The sequence below is a fragment of the Psittacula echo genome (assembly GCF_963264785.1).
Source record: "Psittacula echo genome assembly, chromosome: 11".
Classification (NCBI taxonomy): Eukaryota; Metazoa; Chordata; class Aves; order Psittaciformes; family Psittacidae; genus Psittacula; species Psittacula echo.
This window is the reverse complement of record NC_137746.1, coordinates 15737057-15757575: the sequence shown is the minus strand read 5'-3', so window position 1 is coordinate 15757575 and position 20519 is coordinate 15737057. Positions and strand designations below refer to the sequence as shown.

The window sequence follows — 20519 nt, the reverse complement described above, 5'->3', positions numbered from 1 at the left end:
TGCAGACAAGACCAAATTAATCCCTTTTCTGATGGGGAAGAAGGCAACACACCAGCATCCACCTGCTGCCAGCAACTGCAGGGACAATCATCTCTTGGCTTTGCATCTCTGACTCGCTCCTGAATTCTCTTATTTACCTCTTGCCTATGGACATGTGGGCTTGGCAGGACTCAAGAGCTTTACCTATACACAGTTCTGTTATTCCTGGTAGGTCACAGATGTGTTGGGATTTCATCCTTGGTGGGGAGACAGAATAATAGGGATGTACCTCACCTGTGCAACAAGCACATCTTTCCTTCCTGAACTCCTACCCTTTGAAACCCAGTCACAGATCAGACCTCCAAAAACCCAAGCAAACAAGCAGAACTACATCAGTGAAGGGCCTGTCAAGCCCATGTCATACAGGTTTGATGACAGGCAGTTAAGTCTCAATCCACACATTTATCACGGTGAACCCATGGACATAAAAGGCAGTCAGTCATCTACTACAGACACTCTGCAACTGCCAACAGAGTCAGAGCAGATGCAATGAACTGTCTTCACAGAGTCAAGACCAGTGTAATCCGCACTACATTAAATATGCCTCAAACCTTCATTTAACTAAAATAAGCAGATGTTGAATAAAAATAACCCCACTTCACCCCAGGCAGATGAGGCACAGGCCAGTTCTCCATCAAGGGTCTCAGTTAACACATCTGGTATCAGGACTGGCGACACTAATATTATCTTGGTATTACTTTAAGGCCTGGCTTGGAATAAAATCTATGGCCTCTAAGGTTAAGAAAAAAAACCCTGCCTCCAGTTATAGAGAAAAGCTCATGTCTGTGGGTTACACAAACTCAGCAGTTACTAACTGGACCATAAAGTCAGCTGTAGCAGGAGCTGGCGGCTTCACCAGCAGGATGCCTTAACTAAAGCCTGCTGCTCTACAGACTGTGCATTCTGCACATCAAGGATTGTTCCAGTGAGTCTAGCAAAGCAGCCCGACTACTTCAAACCCAGCAGGTAACAGGGGACTTCTTACCTCTGTGTGGAATTTGTTGTCACACAAATACAACGATGTATTGATTGGTTTGAAAGGTTCAAAGTCAATGTTGACTTTCTTCTCTTTTCCTTCTTCTGTCACAATTGTTCCACAGTAAACAACCAGACCATTTGGAGGTACTACAAAGGACACAATGCAATTTTAGATCACTAAGAAATGCTGCAAACTGCACCCATCAAAAACTACTAGGCCTTAAAACTTAAGGCACAGCTGGAATGGAAGTTCCCAAGTTTTCTACTTTCAATTTCCTTCACCTCATTCCCTCCTAGATCTCTACAATGGAAAACAAATTAATTCAGTGCACCTATGCTGAAGAGCTGTAGGAAGCTAAAGGTAACACTGAGGGAAAGATTTGCAACAGAGCTGCAAGAACATGTACCTGGCTGTTAAATCCATGAGCTTGCAAGCTCATAGAAGCCTGAAAAAGGCTGGATAGCCCTGTGAAGCTTTCCTAGTTCTTATACAGTGATTTACAGACTGACCATCTCAATGAAGGCCACTTGCAAGTGTAAAAACAGTGACAATGAAGACTTTCTCAGCAATCAGTATAGATTGCCTGGGCCTGTTTTTGATGGTAGCTGCACAGTGGCATGCAGAAGACATATGTAAGTTTCTGCTTGATGGAAAACCACTAGTTTAATGCAAATGAACTATTATGGAATAGCTCTTAAGGCTGGCCAAGTTTAACTGCTAATGACAGAATCATGAGCCTGCTTATTAGAGACAAGTACCATCTCACTATTCCAGTCCCAAGGGCCACCCTGAAGTAGCCATCCACAGGCAACGTACCTGGAACATCAGTGCAAAGACAGCAGCAGAGGCCAACAGATCTGATTAGCAGAAAACTGCACAACGCAGGAATTTAAGGCTGCTTCCAAGTAAGGGAAGTTTGCCAGCATCCATACAAGCTAGAAGTTACCTTTGTTATAGAGTTTCAGTCTTTGCTGTACAGATGTAATGGCTCCCAGTACTGAAAGGCGATTCACTCGAGACTTGATGTTGGAGGCGGTGCCGAACTCATCCGCTAACATTTTAGCCACTCGCGAAATCTGGTCTTTGGGGGGAATGATCAACGATATCATGCTGGTACCATTGCTGAGAAAGGAAAAGAGAGGGGTTGTGAGCGGCCAACAGCCAAAGCAACAAGTGTATCCAGACCATATTCCATGCACGCAGTTGTCCTGCCTCCCTCCCCCAAGGATGCTTCACTCCACTGTTATTCGTGTCATTCCCCTTCTGCTGGACAGTAATGGGAGAGAAAACAAAACCAGGCTCTTCAGAAGGACTTGACTCCATAAGCAAGTGTTCAGGTTCGTCACTACCAAGCAAGTCCTCCAAAAGCGGCTCATTTAATCTGGGATACTACTTTGTGGAAAGAAAAAGCACGGATGTTGAGGCTAAGGGCTGCAAGCTAAAGGCATGGAAGCTGTCTCCAGCAGAGATTATTTAAAACAATGCAGCTACATACTTAAAAAATGTTTTGAAGTCCATTCCATTTGTTCTCAGACAGCTGAAGCACAGGCCAGCCCCAGTGCTGATTTAACACTTTGCTCTCCTCAGATTAATATAGAAAAGCAAACTAGAAGGATCCTTTTGTAGCAGCTAGTCCTTTCTACCTTCCCACCACCACTTTGCTTTATGGAGAAGCTGACCAGCTCTGGCAGCTGCTTTAAATAAAGTGTGCTTTAAGCACCAGCCCCAGGCATGGAGTCAGGAGATAAGACCCCACAAATCACAGCACAGGCTTAAATTAAATGAAAAAGTAAGTCTGATACTCATATTTCCTACGGCTTTCGGGTGGATCCTGCAGAGAACTTAATCCCCAAGGCAGCCTCATGGTTCAAATCCATCCAAGGCCAACACGAAAATCAGGAAATTCCCTATCTGCCTTCCAGCAGGTACCTGCCATTCACCATTGAAGTATCCCAGATGTCTGAAGTTGCTGCTTCTGCATTGTCTCAAATTTAACCCAGACCTAATACTTCACCTTAGAGTAATGACATAAAAAATGAAGTACCTCATTGCGTCCTCTAGCCCTCTCAAGGGCAAACCAGCTAAGCTCTGTGGAAAAACCTCTACTCAGGATTCTGTGTCAGAGAACCAAACTGCTTTTCAGCCACTGAAAAAGGAGGGGGGGGGTTTGCCAGGTTTTGCTATTTTACCTTGCTTACACTAGAAGACTAACAGAGAACCTGCTGCTGCTGCTGCTTCAGATTGTCATGCTCTAGCATCCTGCCTGAAGTGTTTGGGCTACAGAGACAGCAGGGAAGTGCTTTAAAAAGCATCACTTCATTAGCCTCTTTACAGAAGTTGTACAGCCCTCTTCCAAAGATCTTCAATTCAGGCCAAGTTGAAACAGATGCTGGTAGGTCAAGGAAGTGCCTGACCTTAAAGACAACTAATTGATTTTAATATCCAAGAACCCCATACACACTCATCAAGAAAGTCGTGAAGAGGCACTTGCAGGCATTATTCCCAGAAAGAGCTTTGAGCCATGCTGACAGCTCTCAGACTTCCAGGTCACACCAGCCAAGAATACTCCATATACCACTCAATTAAAGCAGCTTGCTACCCCAGTGAATGGTACAAGCCTTAGGGGAGATCTAATGGCCTATCATTCCCAGCAGGTTCCTTTGAGTAAGAGCCTGATCCGAATGAAAGCAACTCTTCCTGACTTTTCTGAAAGTAGCACTCTTGGGTTCATTTCTTTCTCTGAAAGAGGAGATTCTCTGACTTCCCAGAGACTGGAAAGCTCTGCACATCACACCTAACTTGCCGCACAAACTGAGGGCATCCAGATGTGGCAGATGGGACTGTTATTCCCCTTGGGCACTGCATGGCTTTCCTGCTAGGAAAGAGATTTAATGCAGTTTTCCCTGTATTGAGGACAGAGGGCAAAGAGCAGACAGCGAGCTAGGGGAACAGCAAGGAGTGTGCCCTCCCTCCCAAGGCCAGCTCTTCAGTAAGTTACCTACCCTCAGTTTTCAAACGCAAGCCACCCCTCAGATCCTAGCCCCTGGCCTCATGTTATGTTCCACTGCCCCAGAAACACTGGCATGAGCAGAGCTGCTGGCCAGAGCACAGCTCTGTGTGTTGTGAACGGCTGGACTGCACCAATCCCACACCTTCACAGGGCCATTGCAACTGGGGATTATTTATATTACACACAGCTTCTTACCTCTAAGGCAGAGTCATGTGTGTCAAGCAAATCACTGTTCCTCAGGAACACCCTGCCCAAAGCACCCTATGCAAGGTAACAGTGCACTTCACAAGCTCTCGTGATTCCTTATTGCAAGCAAGGGAAAGAAATAGGTCTCTCAGATGATGCATTCTCCCTCATGTAAATCTCAAACTAGTTTAAGACAGCACAGTACTGTGCTTGGTGCAACCCTTCAGCAAATTCCAGACTGGATTTCTATCCAAAAGCACCTTTCATTACCAACACGAAGTGCACTTCTTGGATTTGACATGCTTTCGCCACTATTTACTCAGCCAAAGCTATTTTGGGCACTAACTGATTCCTACAGAACCCAGCAGAACAGCAGGCGTGCAGCCTGAGCACCTCACAGCATCCCCAGCTGCTGGAGCCTGGAGCACAAGGAGTCACCAGCTCCTCACCCGCGTCCCCAGCACCTCCAGGGGAAGCAGCCCCTGCCAGCATGCTGCTGCTGTTGCCTGCTGGTTACAGCTAATCCACCCAACCAAGCAGTTCATTAGGCAGACAGCTAACTGAAGGTAACAGTCAGCATCTCCCCTGCTCATCTTCCTCTTCCTTAAACAAGCACACTGTCAGGATCTGATCACTAAATCAGACCACATGCCAGAGAGGCTGAGAGCAGCAGGTCACCAGCTGAAGCACACCTGCACACCAGTGACCAGGACAGCTGCAGAACTCCCTCATGCACCACTGAGACCTTGTTAGCCTGGCTTAGAAGAGCAGTTTTCCCCTCTCAAAGCAAGCTGGTACCTGCATGTGACCTTCCTGCAGGATGGCAAGGTCTAAAAAACCAGTTGTGGTTCCATCTGCTAAATTCACCATAATGACACAAAACGTAGGCAAGAGTTTCTAAGAAAGCTGCTGTTCAAAGATATGGTTCTAGAGCACATTTACACTGAGGAGGAAGCAGGGGAAATCATGCTGACTATGGCCTGCCAGAAGGGGCCTTTCCAAGCAGCAGACCTGTAAAACCAACAGGCTCTGCTGTGCATGAAGCACAAGGGACATTTGCTGCCTGGCAGACCATTGCCAACCACGAATCCCCTGGTGAGCACGCTGCCAGACAGAACTTCATTACAGAATTGTTACAGTGAACAATTAAATAATCAATCTAGATTAAGGACAGTGCTCACACTGGCAGCTCTGGATCGAACACGCATTCTTCCTTGTATAATTCCCAGCTCTCCTGCAGGAAGGACAGATCTGAAGCACTCCAGATTATGTTCTGCTCAGCAAGATCCCAATTTCAAACTGCAGCATTGCTAAGAGGTCCCGTGTCCCGTCCCGACCCCATTCCTCCCCAGTTTTAGTGCACTCAAGACAAATTATATGAGATCAGCTAGAAGCTAATGCCTTCAGACTGAACCAAGCCAGGAAGTTTGAAGCAGCTAGACAGTTGCTGTCCCTATTCTGGGCTAAGGAGTGCCTGCACAGCAGCCAAATAGCTGCCATTGTAATCAAAGTATGCGCATCAAGATCCGAAATGCTCCTTGTAAGAAACAGAGATGTTTGCTTTTGTAAGAAACCAGCATCCCCAACCACAGGACAGCACAACATGTGCCACTGAACAAGGGACTGCAGAGAAAACAATTTATGGCATTAAGGGCATCTGTCCACACATTATAAAGGAACAATGGGGCAAGTAAGTGTCAACCTCTGTGAAGGTAAAACCACCCCACTGGCTGGGTATGATGGTTACTACACACACTGTAGCAGCCCTGCCAGTAAGAGGTAATTAGCTCTCATTTAGTGTGGCCTGGAAAGTACCAACATCAGCTATCTCTAAGATAGAGGACAACTGTCAAGACTCCAACTTTGCTCCTAAACCACTGCACATGGGCTCCAACTTTGCTCCTACAACCTGCCACGGACCTGTTTGTGGGAAAGGAAGCAAAACCAAGCACACCTTAGGAAACTGAGGTTTGCAGGTAGGGCACAGCTTGTTCTAGTATTAAAACTTCAGTGTTACTACAGCTTGAATTTCAGACAACTGTACCACAAAAAGAAACAGCTTTCCCAGCCACAAAGAGGCTTAAGACCAAATGTGACCAAGTTATAACAGTGAGTGGCAGTGTGTGCGGTGCTGAATCATCACTAACCTAGCCCCAAAATCCCAAATGGAAAAGTTTGGCCAGTGTTCCTACATACAGCATGCAGCAGCTCCATTCTCCCTGCACGACCTTGCTGTATTGCCTAAGAGGTATCATCAAACAGCGTCTCAAGTGCCTTATGACAGCTGTGGCATTGCAGACTAAGAGAACGGTTGGGTTCCTTCCAAACGCAAGAGCAGGGATTTCACTGAAGACACTTACACCGGCTGGATTGCTGTTCCAAGTCCCCAGCCACCTCTGGCACCAGGAGTGGTGCCCACTGTGATGGCTCAGCATGAGGAAGCCACCACAACAGAAGGCAAGTGCACAAAGCGAGCAGTGTATCACGTTGGAAATCAGCTGCCACATACACCCCATGATGGTTTTCATTACAGCTGGCAGTTGAGCCACCTGTTCTGGGTGGCCATCTTCATCTACAGGGATTCGGTTTCTCCTCTCCCACCCATCAGGAGGAACAGCTGAGCAGACCCTTAGACTTTCAGCTTTCAGTTGAAACTAGAAACTGGCCTAGTGACTTCCTAAAAGACTCTGACAACCTAACACAGTGTTATGTCAGCAAAATGGCTACATGCATACCACACAAAAAACAGCAAGCACCGACTGCAGCTACCCTCAAGTTGGCACCAGAGCAATCCCAACCAGAAGGCTGAGGAAGAACAGTCACTCAACCTGTCTCCTGGAATTTGGGATATGTGCTGGCAAGGGAGAGCATTAATTTCACAGACATGCTATATAAATAGCAGTTACTGGCCTATCCTGTGGTATCAGAGGAGACCTGACAAACAGCAGCTGAGCTGTAGTTGTTCCACAATGAAACATTTTACACTAATAGCACACTGTGTAATGCAGTAATACACAGGCAAGGAAGGTCAGTCATTCTCTATGACTCAGAAGGAGCTTTGTTTTTTTACAGGGTACTAGCTCCATCAGCATCTTGCTTTCCCTAGGACAAGGCCTACATGTGACTGCCAGAGACTGGCAAAGGCATGGAGCAAACAGCTTTCAGGTAATCAGATCTTAACCACATACCACAGCTAGGAAGCTTTCTATGAAACAGTTGTTGCCACATACTGCTTCAAGCAATGTTACCTTCCCAAGGTAAGGTCTGCTGGTCTCCATCCAGGAGAACTGAGCAGGTATCACATGTACCAAGGAGCCCAAGCTGCCTGGACCACCAAGACTTCTGATGTTACACCATGGCAAGACCAGTTCCATCACTGACACACCCATAGCCAGATGCAAGACAGATGTCAGTGTTATCTATGTAATCCAAGGCAGAACTTCACCAGACGAATCCCACAGGTCCAAGAGAGCTACTTCTGAACAAATACGCACACAGCGTGAAGGACTAAGTCAAGAGCACAGTTCACACAAGCAGTGATGTAAGTATTTGACAGGGTTTTGATCCTGTATCTGAGCAGAGATGCTGAATGATGAAGTGTATAAAAAGTGTCCTTTGGTATAGGCAAGTACAAGATTGCTGGTTTGGGTTCTCTTACAAAACAGGCCATTAGACACTCCCTGTTCACACACAAGTCCTGTACGCAACAGTGTTGACTCGGCTGTGGGGAAGTTCTGTGCATATGCTCTTACAACTTACGAATTATGGCTGTGAAGTTCATACACAGGTCATAGATGTGCCCTTTAAAGACATCGTGTCTTTTAATAAGACAAAGCCTTTGTCAAATAGGAAGTGGCTCAAGTCCACTTGAGATGCCAAATCTAAAGAGACAACAGAAGATGCAAAAGCTACATTAACTTGCCCTGGAAATCCCGTCAGCCTGCTAGGACGGAGCAGAGACAATCTTAGGAGTCTAAGATCTCTTCAGTCTCCAGAGTGAAGGTCATCTGGAAGCTTACCCAAAGACTGCATTGCCTACAAGAACACCGTCTGAACACTTTGTAACAAACACAACCAACATGTCTCAATCTAATTGCTGCTTGAGAAGCAACAGCTCTGTGTGATGTCTCCAACCTAAACAGATGAAAACCCACTCCCTGTTCAGATGATGGGCTCAAAGACTGCTGCATGGATACCTAGACAGAGCACACAACAGCGGGCAGCTGACAATGGGAGCTACCATTAGCTCCTTAGAAGTTTCATGTGAAGTTGAGCTGAAAGCCATGTCGTTGGCAGTACTTTTTGCAGCATCATTTCAGGAGGAACCTCACAACCTCCACATCAGAGGCATTCCGTATTTCACAGCAGCATACACCAGAACGCTGGGTCATCTACTGAAAGGCGACATCATTATAAATTGTTCCTCAAAGGTTTCCAGGTCATCCAGAGAAGGGTATGAAGATACAGAGGAGACCAGTTCACAAGCAGCAGTAAGGCAGAGATGACCTCTCTGGATCCAGTGCTGCCTCAGAAGCAGAGAAAAAGCACAAGATGGGGGCAGAGCAGATATGAGGGGAGGATCAAAGAGCCAGGAGACCAAGTAATTCTTTCCTCAAGAGTACTTTTCAGCATAAGCACTGATTGGAGAGAGCCAGCCCCCCTGCTCTGGCAGGGGGATTGGACTAGATGATCTTTTGAGGTCCCTTCCAATCTCTAACATACTGTGATACTGTGAGAGCCAGCCCCCCTTCCCCTAAGTCAAAGAAACACCCCAGATAGCTAATCCATCAATCTCTGGATGCCACCTCTACCCTGGACAAAGGAAAATCACTTAGCTGCACAGCATGAGGCCATGCAGCTGTTGCCATCATGGCTCACAGTGACAAGCTCTCCTATCGGAGTGCTGTCCCAGAGCCTTAGGCACGAATCTTGCATATCATCTTCCTGTAATGCTGGCAGATCAGATAGAAAAAGCACTTTGTGTAACCAGAAACAGCTTGAACACAGACATCAAGACTGCTCTGAAACAGTGTTGTGCCCTCTTACCCTAACCCACTGACCTTCTCAAAGAGGAAAAAGTCCTGAGATGCCAAGCAATCTTATCAAATGCAGGCTAGGGAGAGAAGCACCAAGCCAGAAGCCACCCTGGAAAAGAGAAGTGAGCCTGCTTTCCTCAGTGCACCCCCTGCTTCAGCAGCAAGGGAAAGCTTCCTACAGGGAGGCAGCAAATGGCTGCTTCAGCAAGGAGCAGAGGCAAGACTGGCTAGTGTCTCACCAAGGGTCAGGCAAGGTAGTGCTTCCCCCATGAGCAGTCACTGGCCTGCTGCCAGGACCTGCCTCCTGAGCTCAGCACGCATCACTCCCCAGGGACAGAAAGGAGGTGGAAGAATCAGGTCACAGACCTCTAATTCCTCCACATAGCAGAGAATTTGGCCAGGTATCACGTGTCTGAAGGCTGCACAGGTAGCAGGTGACAGTGAGCCCAATGGTCTACTATGCACGACCTGCACACAGGTCAATGTAAGCAGCTCCATGCTCCAAGCCTTCTGTCCCCAGCTGGAGCCAGCTCCGACACTGTGGGCGCTGCTCAGGCAACCACCAGCACCCAGATCCCAACTCAGTTCTGGAGCTCCAGGAGCAGATCCTGACTTCATCCCATATTACCAAAGAGCACTGAATCAGCGTAAGTGGCTACTGCACATCCCACAGGGAGGGTGAATCAATGCCCCTCTGAAATCCTTGGATCAAAGGCAACACATCACAAAACCTAATTGCATAGGCATGTTTTGAATAGGCCTTATTGGCTGCATCTGACCTCATGCAGAAAGCCCGGATGCCCAATTACTGGTAAGTGGAACAGACATTTCTGCACTTCAGACATTTGTGACTCACTGGGAGGCTTGGTTTTGCCACAGTTCCCCTGCTCTCCCTCCTCAATTATCAATGCTCCAAGTTTAAAAGACTTGTTGCATTATGCTAATGGGTCAGTTGGGTACAAGATGTACACCGAGGGACTGCAGCAACAGATCCAGATTTGCTTGTTAAGATGTTAATGCCTCAGAGCTACATGGGAATGGGTTGATAAAAGGCAGGGAGAAATGCAGTTGCCACAAAGCCAAAAAAGTCTGTCCTCTTTTGAGGTGCCCATTCCCATCTCTTGCCACGTCATTTCTCTTCAGCAGTCAGGGGCTCATTCATTAGCTCTATGTGAATGATGAGCTGTGTATGAATCACACTGTTCACTAATGATTCACACAGTTGTAAAGGAGGGTACCAAGCTGCCGAACTACCAAGGGCTATAAAATACTTCCTAGAGTTCTTGTCTCGCACGTAACCATTCTCCCAGATTAGGTCATTTTCTGCCACTTGCTGGTGTGTACTCTCCAACAGCACTTCCCAATTGTTCCTTTTGAATTATAGCAACAGGTAGAGCAAGCAGATGAGAAAGCCCAGGAAGCGTTTTACAACAATTAGGCACAGGCAACCAGCAGGATGTCAACAACCCTTTGGACGTTCGCCCCAGCTCCAGCTGCATTCTTATCTGGCACAGGGAGAGCAGCTTTCTCCAACCACCCCCCCCGACATCACCAGAACACAAGCTCTTAAGAGACACTGCCTTAGTCCTGAGGAGCCTGATCAGCCCTGATCACATGAAACCCATACCCAGCTTCTAACCCCAACACTACAGAGACTGGCAGCCTGAAGGGACTCAAACAGGGCAGGGAAACAGTGTTTGCAAATGTCTCCATCTCCTCTCACTACCAGAAGCAAAAGACAGTATTAATACTGCAGCCTTTACTTCTGTAACAGAAATGTGATCTCCTTCAGAAACTACACTTGACACAAGCAGGCTGAGAAAGCACAACTTCAAGGAAGCAATTCAGCTTAGGTAAGAACTTAAATCATAACCTCTTCCCTAAACACTCCATACTTCAATGACAGCTCATAAAGCCAAAGCAGAAAACCCATTATCAGTAAAGATAAAATCCATGTGCCACCCCACAGACACTCCTCTTGCACTCCCTGCCCCACATCTGGCTTACATTCTCCACAGACTGAAAGGCTGGACTTTCCCAAGGCTGGTCCAGCCTGGATTCCAGCTGAAGCAGAAGACTTCTAGCAAAGGCACCTCCACTGGAGACATAAGCTTGCTGAGGAGAGATCCTCAAGGCTACCCCACAACAGGCACTAGCATGACATATCAGCACTGCAACCTAATGAACACAGCACAAGTTGGAAAGCCAAGTAATACCTTGCCACAGCACTGCCCTTCAGGGATCGACCAGCTCACCCAGGCCCGGTTCAAGGTCTCCATACTCCACGTCCTAAGGTGAAAGCTTCAGCTCTGCAGAAACAGATCCTGTATCAACGGTTAAACTGTTTCCCAGAGCCCAGACCCAAGGCACAGCCACAATGACAAACAGATCCCAATAGCGAAGGTGGGGAAAAAGACCTGCTGCAGCCTGGGAACAGGGGAGGGAGCCTCTGAACTGACACACCTCTGGCAGTGTAGCCAGAAACCAGTCACAGCACACAAAATCCTCCTCCTGATGTATGACATCATTTAAAGACTTAGCTTTACTGGTACTTGCCTAGACATGGTGGTGTTGTTACACTCATAAGATACAGTACACCACTATATATGGTGTACTGTATCTTATATGCATATATGGTGCAGTAGAAGAATTTATACCAGTGTTAAACAACAATTACTGTAGCACACTCAACTGTTCAACAGGTGTTCCAGCAGAGTCGCAACTTGAGTGCAATGAAGTTGTACAGCACCTGCTACCAGCAGAACAAGCCATCTTCAGCAAAGAACTGCAGATGCAGTTCTGCAGTAGGAGTAACGAAGTATTGCACTGCCTAATTCAGGTGAGAAATACACCACCACGCAATCCCAGCACCACCAGTTCCCAAGCACTTTGTTCAAAAGGAATCAGGAACAAGGCAAACTCATACTTGCAACTGACCCCAGGTATACCCTAAATGCATCCCAGGAGCTAGTGCTGCTGCAGCACTAACTCACAAGCAGGTGGGCTTTCAGGTCACTTTTGGAAAGACCCACCATTGTAACAGAAGAAGAGACAAGACTATCTTGCTTGTTCTCCAGAAGCACCAGGTTGCTCAAACAGGTCTCACCCAGCCTTGCCAACTCGCCTGGCCATAAAAGCAGCACCATCCCAGGACAGCGCAGAAGTACAGAGATGTGCAGTCTCCCACCCACCTTCACCCAAGCAGTCTCCTCCCGTCCCTGTCACACAAGGCTGGGAAACAGCAGCAACTTGAGACTAATTCCAAAGTTGGGCTCTTGAACCAGGCCCAGCAAGGCTTCAGATGGACTGCAGGAGAACCCAGATGCAAGTGACGTGTTCTGCAACACAAGCTGAGAAAACTTGTGTCTAAGCAACAGGTCAGCTTTTCCACCCTCAAGCAGAACTAGCCTACATCTCACTTTGCAGGAACTTCCACACGCTTTCAGGCCTCTCTACTCCCTGCTGACTTATTTGTCTCACTTCTGATTTCTCCCGTATACAGATGGAAGTCTCAACTTGGCAGAATCCAAACCCTAGCAAGAAATGGCATCACTTTGCCTTCCCATGGCTCTGGAGATGCCAAGATGTCCACTTCTCTTGCCATCTCTCCATTCTCCTGCTTTGAGCCATTTCTTCCAGTTACAACCACAGTAAGTTACTGGTTCAGAGTTAGTTGAAGTCTGCATATGACCTGTTCCCCACCTTCTTCAACACATTACATTTGTCAATCTTAGTGGTTGTTGCAGACAGAGCCTTCAAAGACACCATTCTCTCTGCCTCCTCTCTGCCTGTTTCAGTAAAACAACTAATAAGGGCTACTGCTCTGAACAGAGCAAGCTCAAGGCAGGAGAGGTGTCTCAAGGGAGCAGGTTCCTGAAGGTTTTACCATTATAACACAGCTCCACACCCTGCACCAGCACCTGCTGTGCTCTCCCTCAGGGTCAGGAAGTCCAACTGGCCAGAGGAGGTTGGTAGCAAGCCATTCCTAAGCACAGCTGTTTGCAGCAAGAAAACCCCTGTCCCTAAGAGTTTGAGAAGTTCTCCAAATGTGATTCAAATCTGGCCCCATCTCAGGCCTAAGCCTGCAAGGAAACTGCCAGTTGCTGCTGATGCTTGATTTTGCCAAGCATTTACAGCTTAGATTAGCAGAAAAAACTGACCATAGCCCCGCAAACTATTCAGAACTGCAAAGACCAAAAGGAACAAAGACTGATTGTCAGTTTAACACTGACACTGGAAAACTGCATGAAGCAACAACAGAAAATCACAGAGACAGAGGATAAGGGAAAAACATAAGACTAATTCCACTTCTACTTGAGCCGCTGCAACAGCCACATGCAAAGCCACTGCTGCACCTTCTGGAGGGCACAGTCTTTCACCAAATCTGTTTGTTACAAAACCTAACTGTGGACTGAAAGCAGAATCCCTTTATGGGAGAGAAGTAGAGATGCTTGATGAAAGCCTGAGCACTCCCAGCCACCAGAGATGAGTGACAAGGCTAGACTTCCCACAAGGACTCACCACCAGCCTTTAAACCTCATCATCTTCTGGCTAGAAAGGTTAATTGCCTGCAGCACAGAACTCAGGCCCCCCAGTTGCTTTCAGTCACACATACTCTGCAGATACCAGCTACTCCTCGTCCCTTCACACCACATCAAAAAGATCAACTCATTAACTGTGTAAAGTATTGCGGCTTGCAACTCAGCTTTGGAAGAGCTAGAAAGAGAGTAACAGACACTTCTGGTTTAGGAAGCACCATACAGACAAAAGCACCTTCTACTCCCTGCCAAGCAAAGACAGGGTTTTGAGGTGGGTTAGGGGGTTTTAAACACTACTTTTGTTTTGATTTGCCAGATTCTTGCTATCCAGAGATCAGTGAGAAAGCCACCCTGGAGAAATAACACAGGACATTCTTGCTAGGCTATTACCTTAACATTACCCCTGCAGGCCTCAAGATCATCAGCTTCTGGTAATGCTGAAGCTCTAATCTTCCACCTTGGTTTTCTGACCAAATACTACCACTTAGCTCATGTGTCCCAGGCACGATAAAAGCATTTCCTTGCTCTCATGCTCACTTAACATTCTGGTAACATTCTGCAAGATTTCATTGAGATTTTACCCAAATAGCTGGCTAACAGCAGAGGTGCCCCAACCGCCACACACGAATTGAACATCTAGCTCCAGCTTCCTTCATTTCCCGTCCCTTTGATCCACTGCAGGAACAACCAGCACATGAAACTGGGACACTGCTGCTGGGTCACCATTAGGAGTACATGAGTAAGGGAAGGTGGAGACGCCAAGGAGTCCCTGACCCTCCACATCACCCTATTTAAAGGCTTTGCCCCCTAACCCACCCCAGAACAGGTCTTCCTACTCCACAGGAAGAGGAAGCAACTCTCCCAAAGGCCGGAAAAGCCTGTTTCACTACCTCATACCTCTTGTGCCGGGGAGCCTAACGCCTCTGGTGGCAAAAGTTGCAGCATCTCTTCCCCTTACTGGGCCCAAACAGAGCAGGATAATTTTAGCACAACACCCATTTACACATAACCTTGCTCCTACAAAGACTGCTAGCATCAGCATCGTTCATCAGGTGGCGGTTTAGCAGCTAGCCCAAACGTCAAAGAACAGCAATATCACAACATCTAGGACATACGCTGGATTCAGAGGGGTCAGCTAAACCTCCTACATGCATTTTCTTGTGCTTGCAGCACCTTTACATGAAAAAGAGATGTGCCAAGGACCACTGGCAGGGAAGAGGAAAGACACTGAGGCTGTGGCCCCAAGAAGGTGTTACCCCTATAACAGCCACCCGCTCCAAGCCAGCCCCTTGCCTCACCTCACCCTGGATCACTCCAATACCAGTTGTCTTGTTCTCTGCAACATTCACCTATTCCAAACAACACAAGAGTTGCCAGCAAAGCTAGACACATTTATGTCACCACATTTTGAATCAGGGAAAGCCAAAATACTAACTGTACACTTCCAAAACACACCCCAGCCTCCCCCAGTGCTGTTACAGGAGCCTCTAGGTGTTTTCACAAGCTGCAATGGACACCCATAGCTCCCCAAGGCCTTTAACTTCATGGCAAAAGTCATTCACACGCTCCCATGCTTGCCAGGACCTCCCCACGGGTACAACACATGCTGTCAACACTGCAAAAGCACAGCTGAATGGTCAACTTCGGCAGTCAAAGTCCACTCTGCTGCAGAAAGGACAACCCAGGCTCCCCATTCCCTTCTCCCACTCCCCTATCCCTTGCACAGCTACTTCATACACCACATTAAATAACATTGAGGGGCACCTGTAGCTTGGGTTCTCCCCAGCTTCCTTGGTTACTTTTCAGCTAAACAACCCCCCATGCCCACTCTATACACCAGAACAAGCACCAGTACTAAGGGAAGAATAAGACAGCAGCTCAGCTTATGTGAGCTGTGCAAAGGCAACCAGCCTTTTGGGTACCCCCAGAGCAATGCCCCAGTCCAATTAACACCAGTTCAGATGAGCCTATGGAAGCAGAGCCATGCACTCACCCTTCATTTTGGTTTTATTGCACTGTATACTGAGACACCCACTTTCTTTGCTATTTTACAGCTCCAGAACCTATAGTTCTTACTCGTACTCCAGCCCAAGGGGCTTCCCAACCCACAGAACAGGCCACTGCTGAGTTACCAGATGCAGGCACCATGTCACCTTTGGCATGGGGCAGGCTGTCACAACATCCAGCAGTTTTACTTCTGGTGGGGAAAAAAAGAGAAAACAAAGTGCAAGGACGACAGAAGCTGAATTAGAGCCTTTAAATTTAGCACTACCCAAACTTCGGGAGAGCCTGCTTTCAGGGAAACGGAGCTAAGCACCTTCACTGGAAGGTGAAGGGGGGGAAAGATCAAGTATGGGTTAGTAAGAGAAGGAACAGAGTAACTGCGACCCCACACCCCCTCCTCCGGAGCCAGCGGGTCCCCTGGGAGGAGCCCACGCCTGCACGGGGCAGAGGAGCCGTCTACTCCAGCTGGAATCCGCCGGTCCCCGGTGCCAGCTGGCACGGGGCAGCCAGGGGCCACAGAGAAGCCGGACACTACGTGGAGCTGGGCAGCGGGACCCGCGTCCCCTCTCCCAGCCCGGCAGGGCCGGGACATTCGCCCTGCAGAGGCAGACGCAGAGGGTGGAAGGGAGACAGCTGATGAACCTAAACCAGACTGGGGCCAGCGGAGAGCACAACGGCAGGCGCTGCCCGCTTCCCGTGCGGGAAAGTCAGTCACGCTTCCTTTCTGCGACTCAGCCCTCCCCGCTGTCTCCGGGGGCACAGGGCCCCCCCGGCCCTCCTCGCCGCGCTCTAAGCCCGCTCTCCTCTCCAAACCCAAGGCCCTCCACGGCCGCAGGGACCCGGCCGCTCTACCACGCGGCCAGACAAAAGGGCACCGGCGCCCGGGAAGGGGCCGCCGGACCGGGGCTGCTCCTCACCCTCTCCCTCACACCCCTCGGCGGCGGATCCGGTGCCGGGCGGCAGAGCCCTCACTGCTGTTCCCGCTCCGGCCAGGACCCTCCCCGCAACGTCCCCGGGGCGGGCGGCCCCGCTACCCACCGTCCCGAGCCGCGGTGCCCCCCCGCAGCGGCCGCCCCCTGAGGCGGCACAGGCCCCGCCGCTCACCCGCGGGCCGCTTCTAGGCTCTTGATGAGCTTCTTGATCTTCCAGATCTCCACGTTGCGGTCGGCAGCGCTGGGATCGTCCGCCATCTTCTCCCTCCTCCTCCTCCTCCTCCTGCTGCGGCGGCTGCGGCGGCCTGCGGCGGGCGGGCGGCACAGACACAGCGGTTAGAGCCGGCCGGGCCCGGCGCCGCCCGCCTCCCCCCACTCCCGTCCTCTCACCTCAGGCGCGGTCCCCCCCGGCGGCGCGCGGCTGGCGGCGGCGCTGACGTCGGACACCGGCTGCTCGCGCTCCCCCTCTCCGCGCTGCATGTGTTGCAATCGGCTCACATGGGGCCTGTGACATCACTTCCGGGGGACCGGGGCGGGGTACGCACGCACACCCCGCCCAGCGCGGGAGCGGAGAGACACGCCATAGGCTGCTCACACGCACGACCCCGCCCCCTACCCGAGTCGCTATTGGCTCTTTCTCCGCGCGGGGCACTATGGGGCGTGTAGTCCGCAACCCTCCCCGGCCGTGGCTCTCGGCGGGGCGGGGCGGAGCGGCTGGTCTCGCGAGAGCGGCGGGGACGACCCTGGCCTCGCTTAAAGGGGACGCGACGGGCGGGAGCCGGGATCAGTCGGGCGCTGGTAGTGGGCACGGTCTCGGTTCCTGGAGCGGCACCCCCTGCCCGGGCGGGCCCTGCACCACCCCGGGACCAAGCGACCTCGGGGCCGGACGGTGTCCCCCCGGGCCACACGAGCGTTGCTCCTGTGGGGCTGCAGCCGCCCCGCCACCGGACGGGGATCTCCTTCCCTCCCTCCCTCTCTCCTTCCGTGGCCCTGCCCGCGTTCACCAACGCTGGGAGGGAGCGGAACCGGGCAGGGGGCCCAGGAGCGGAGATGGGCGGTGGAAGGATGAGGAGCCGCGGGGCTATCCGCTGTCCTCGGGAATGCCGCCTCTGCGCCGGTCTCACCGCTGCGGCGGCCGGGCTGGGGCAGGAGCCCCCCGCGGGGCCGGCAAAGGTCGCGGCTCTGAGCTCCGGGCGCTGCTTGGGAGGCACCAGTGAAACAAACGGTGACTGCTCAGAGAAGGGGAGCGGGGCTGAGGAGAGGCTGGGGCAGGGCCCAGAGAGCCGAGGGGTGGCAGCCGCTGAGGGGATCGTGTGCCTACAGCCCTGCGCTGCACCAGGGTGATAAGCGCCGGGCGGCCTGGTGTTATAGAAACAGACTGGTTTGTGTTGGAAGGGACCTTAAAGCTCATCCAGTTCCAACCCCTGCCACAGGCAGGGACACCTTCCACTGGAGCAGCTTGCTCCAAGCCCCTGTGTCCAACCTGGCCTTGAACACTGCCAGGGATGGGGCAGCCACAGCTTCTCTGGGCACCCTGGGCCAGTGCCTCAGCACCCTCACAGGGAAGAGCTTCTGCCTAAGAGCTCATCTCAGTCTCCCCTCTGGCAGGTTAAAGCCATTCCCCTTGGCCTGTCCCTACAGGCCCTTGTCCAAAGCCCCTCTCCAGGTTTCCTGCAGCCCCTTTAGGCACTGGAGCTGCTCTCAGGTCTCCCCTTCAGGAGCCTTCTCTTCTCCAGGCTGCCCCAGCCCAGCTCTCTCAGCCTGGCTCCAGAGCAGAGCTGCTCCAGCCCTCGCAGCATCTCCATGGCCTCCTCTGGCCTCCCTCCAGCAGCTCCACGTCCCTCTTGTGCTGCTGCCCCAGAGCTGGATCAGGACTGCAGGGGGGGTCTCCCCAGAGCACAGCAGAGGGGCAGGATCCCCTCCCTGAGCTGCTGCTCACGCTCTGGGGGTGCAGCCCAGCACACGGGGGGGTTCTGGGCTCAAGCGCTCACTGAAGCTGGGTCATGGGGAGCTTCTCATTCACCAACACCCCCAAGTCCTTCTCTGCAGGGCTGCTCCATCCGGTCTCCCCCAGGTGATGCTGAGCAGGCACCTACAGCTGGACGCTGGGTGGTTGGTGGCCGTGGCATCTCTCCATTCCACATCTGCTCCCTCAGATGTGCCAGCTCTGGCCTTTGCCACCACCCCTGCCCTGCCAGGGGCAGCCTGGCCTCTCTGCTGTGCTGTGAGGGGATCAAGCTTTCATGACAGCAAGTGCTGCCATAGTCCCAGCCGGCTGCAGCCTCCTCTTTCTCCTGTGCTGCTTCTCTGCTCCCCACCCCGGTACAGCAGCACTGCGGGGAGCTGGGCACAGGGCACCTGAGCAGAGACTGCTCTGGGACTCAGCCTGAAACTGGGCTTTAATATCAATATAATATCATGCTGGGGAGATGCTGTGAATTTCTGAACTACCAGCTTGGATTTAAAGTCCTGTTTCTCTTTAGGGTTGAGCAAGTATCATTCCAACCCTTTCAGGTGTTTTTCCATGTGCATCTGGTCCTACATAGCCCATTATAATCCTCCTCAGAACAGCAAGACAGTGGATTATGCCTGGCTTTGGAGATGATCTGCTGAGATGCAAGTTTCTGTGCCCGATAAGGGATTGTGTATGCAGATGGGCAGGTGGACAACAACCTACCCTGTGCTTCCCTATGATCCTGCCCTTTCCATTCAATCCAGGGCCTGTACTCCAAAGACCAGTCACTGAGCATCCATCCCAGTTCTTGCCCCCCAAGCCTGATGCATCCACTTTGCTGTGGCACTTCCAGCTCCAACATTCCCGATGTGACAGATACTGTGGGTTCCCCCTACAGCTCTCCTGGCGCTGGCTGACTGGGATGTGAGCAGCGCTGACCTCTGACAGCAGCACAGCTCCATGGGAATGAGGAAGGAGCAGAGAGCAGCGATGGGGCAGAGCCACTGAATTACAGAGAACTTTTCCAATACACTGCTGAAAGGAGAAAGGAGCCGTGCCCTTGCAATGTGCTGGCTGGTGGAGAAGGGGGAGACTCCATCTCACTTTCCTCCTATGCAGCACTGCAATCCCAAGGGAAGCTGAGCATCTCCTGCTGCACAGGCACCACAGCAGGCCCCTGTACTCCCCAGCATGCTCCTCGGACATGGCACAATGGCAGCAAATGCATTTAGGAAAGGAAAAGAAGCCTCTGTAGGCAGGTGGAGATGCGCTGCTCCTGGTTGAGACCTCAGCCTTCTGTTCCCTACTGAAGGCAAGTGGGAGCTGTGATGCTGGGGTCTGCCATCCCGTGTCACTGGATGTTATTACGACTTTCAGAGGAGGCTGGGCCCTGCCCTGAGCGCCTTCCACCTGCAGAGGTCACCATGAGGGGATGTGTGCAGGTGGAGGCAGCACAAGCAGCCCTCAGCCACCTTTTCCCCCCCAAAGAACATGTGCAAAGCTTTCCTTAGCTGCTATCATACACAGAGCAGTCATTTACCCCAGCACTGCCGGGGCTCTTGGCTTCCTGAGAGGAGCACTGACAGCGTGCAACAACCTCCAAACACCTTTCTCCCAGTGCTGGCAGCACCTTCCCAGTGATGGGACAGCAGCAGTTAACTCCTCGGGACAGGGCTCATGGAACCACAGAATCCCAGGCTGGTTTGTGTTGGAAAAGACCTTAAACCTCATCCAGTTCCAACCCCCTGCCACGGGCAGGGACACCTTCTATTGAGTAGGTCGCTCCAAGCCCCGTCCAACCTGTTACCAGAGGTAACAGCCCCATTGCGGCATCTCCTGCC

General features: G+C 51.0%; 1 protein-coding gene across 8 annotated transcripts in view; it reads right to left on the bottom strand.

Moving 5' to 3' along the window:
- ETF1 (eukaryotic translation termination factor 1) overlaps positions 1–17221 on the bottom strand; it is a 28082-nt gene extending 10861 nt beyond the window's left edge. For 3 of the 8 annotated variants that reach the window (XM_080627437.1, XM_080627436.1, XM_080627430.1), the window contains exons 1-4: positions 17115–17221; positions 16897–17029; positions 1965–2140; positions 1025–1164 (exon numbers count right to left, since the gene is read on the bottom strand). In XM_080627437.1, the coding sequence (XP_080483563.1) occupies positions 1025–1164; positions 1965–2140; positions 16897–16982 (402 nt within the window). In that variant the 5' untranslated portion in view covers positions 16983–17029; positions 17115–17221. The other 5 variants (XM_080627432.1, XM_080627435.1, XM_080627434.1 and 2 more) reach the window with 5 other exon arrangements.
- Between the last annotated feature and the right edge of the window lie 3298 nt (positions 17222–20519).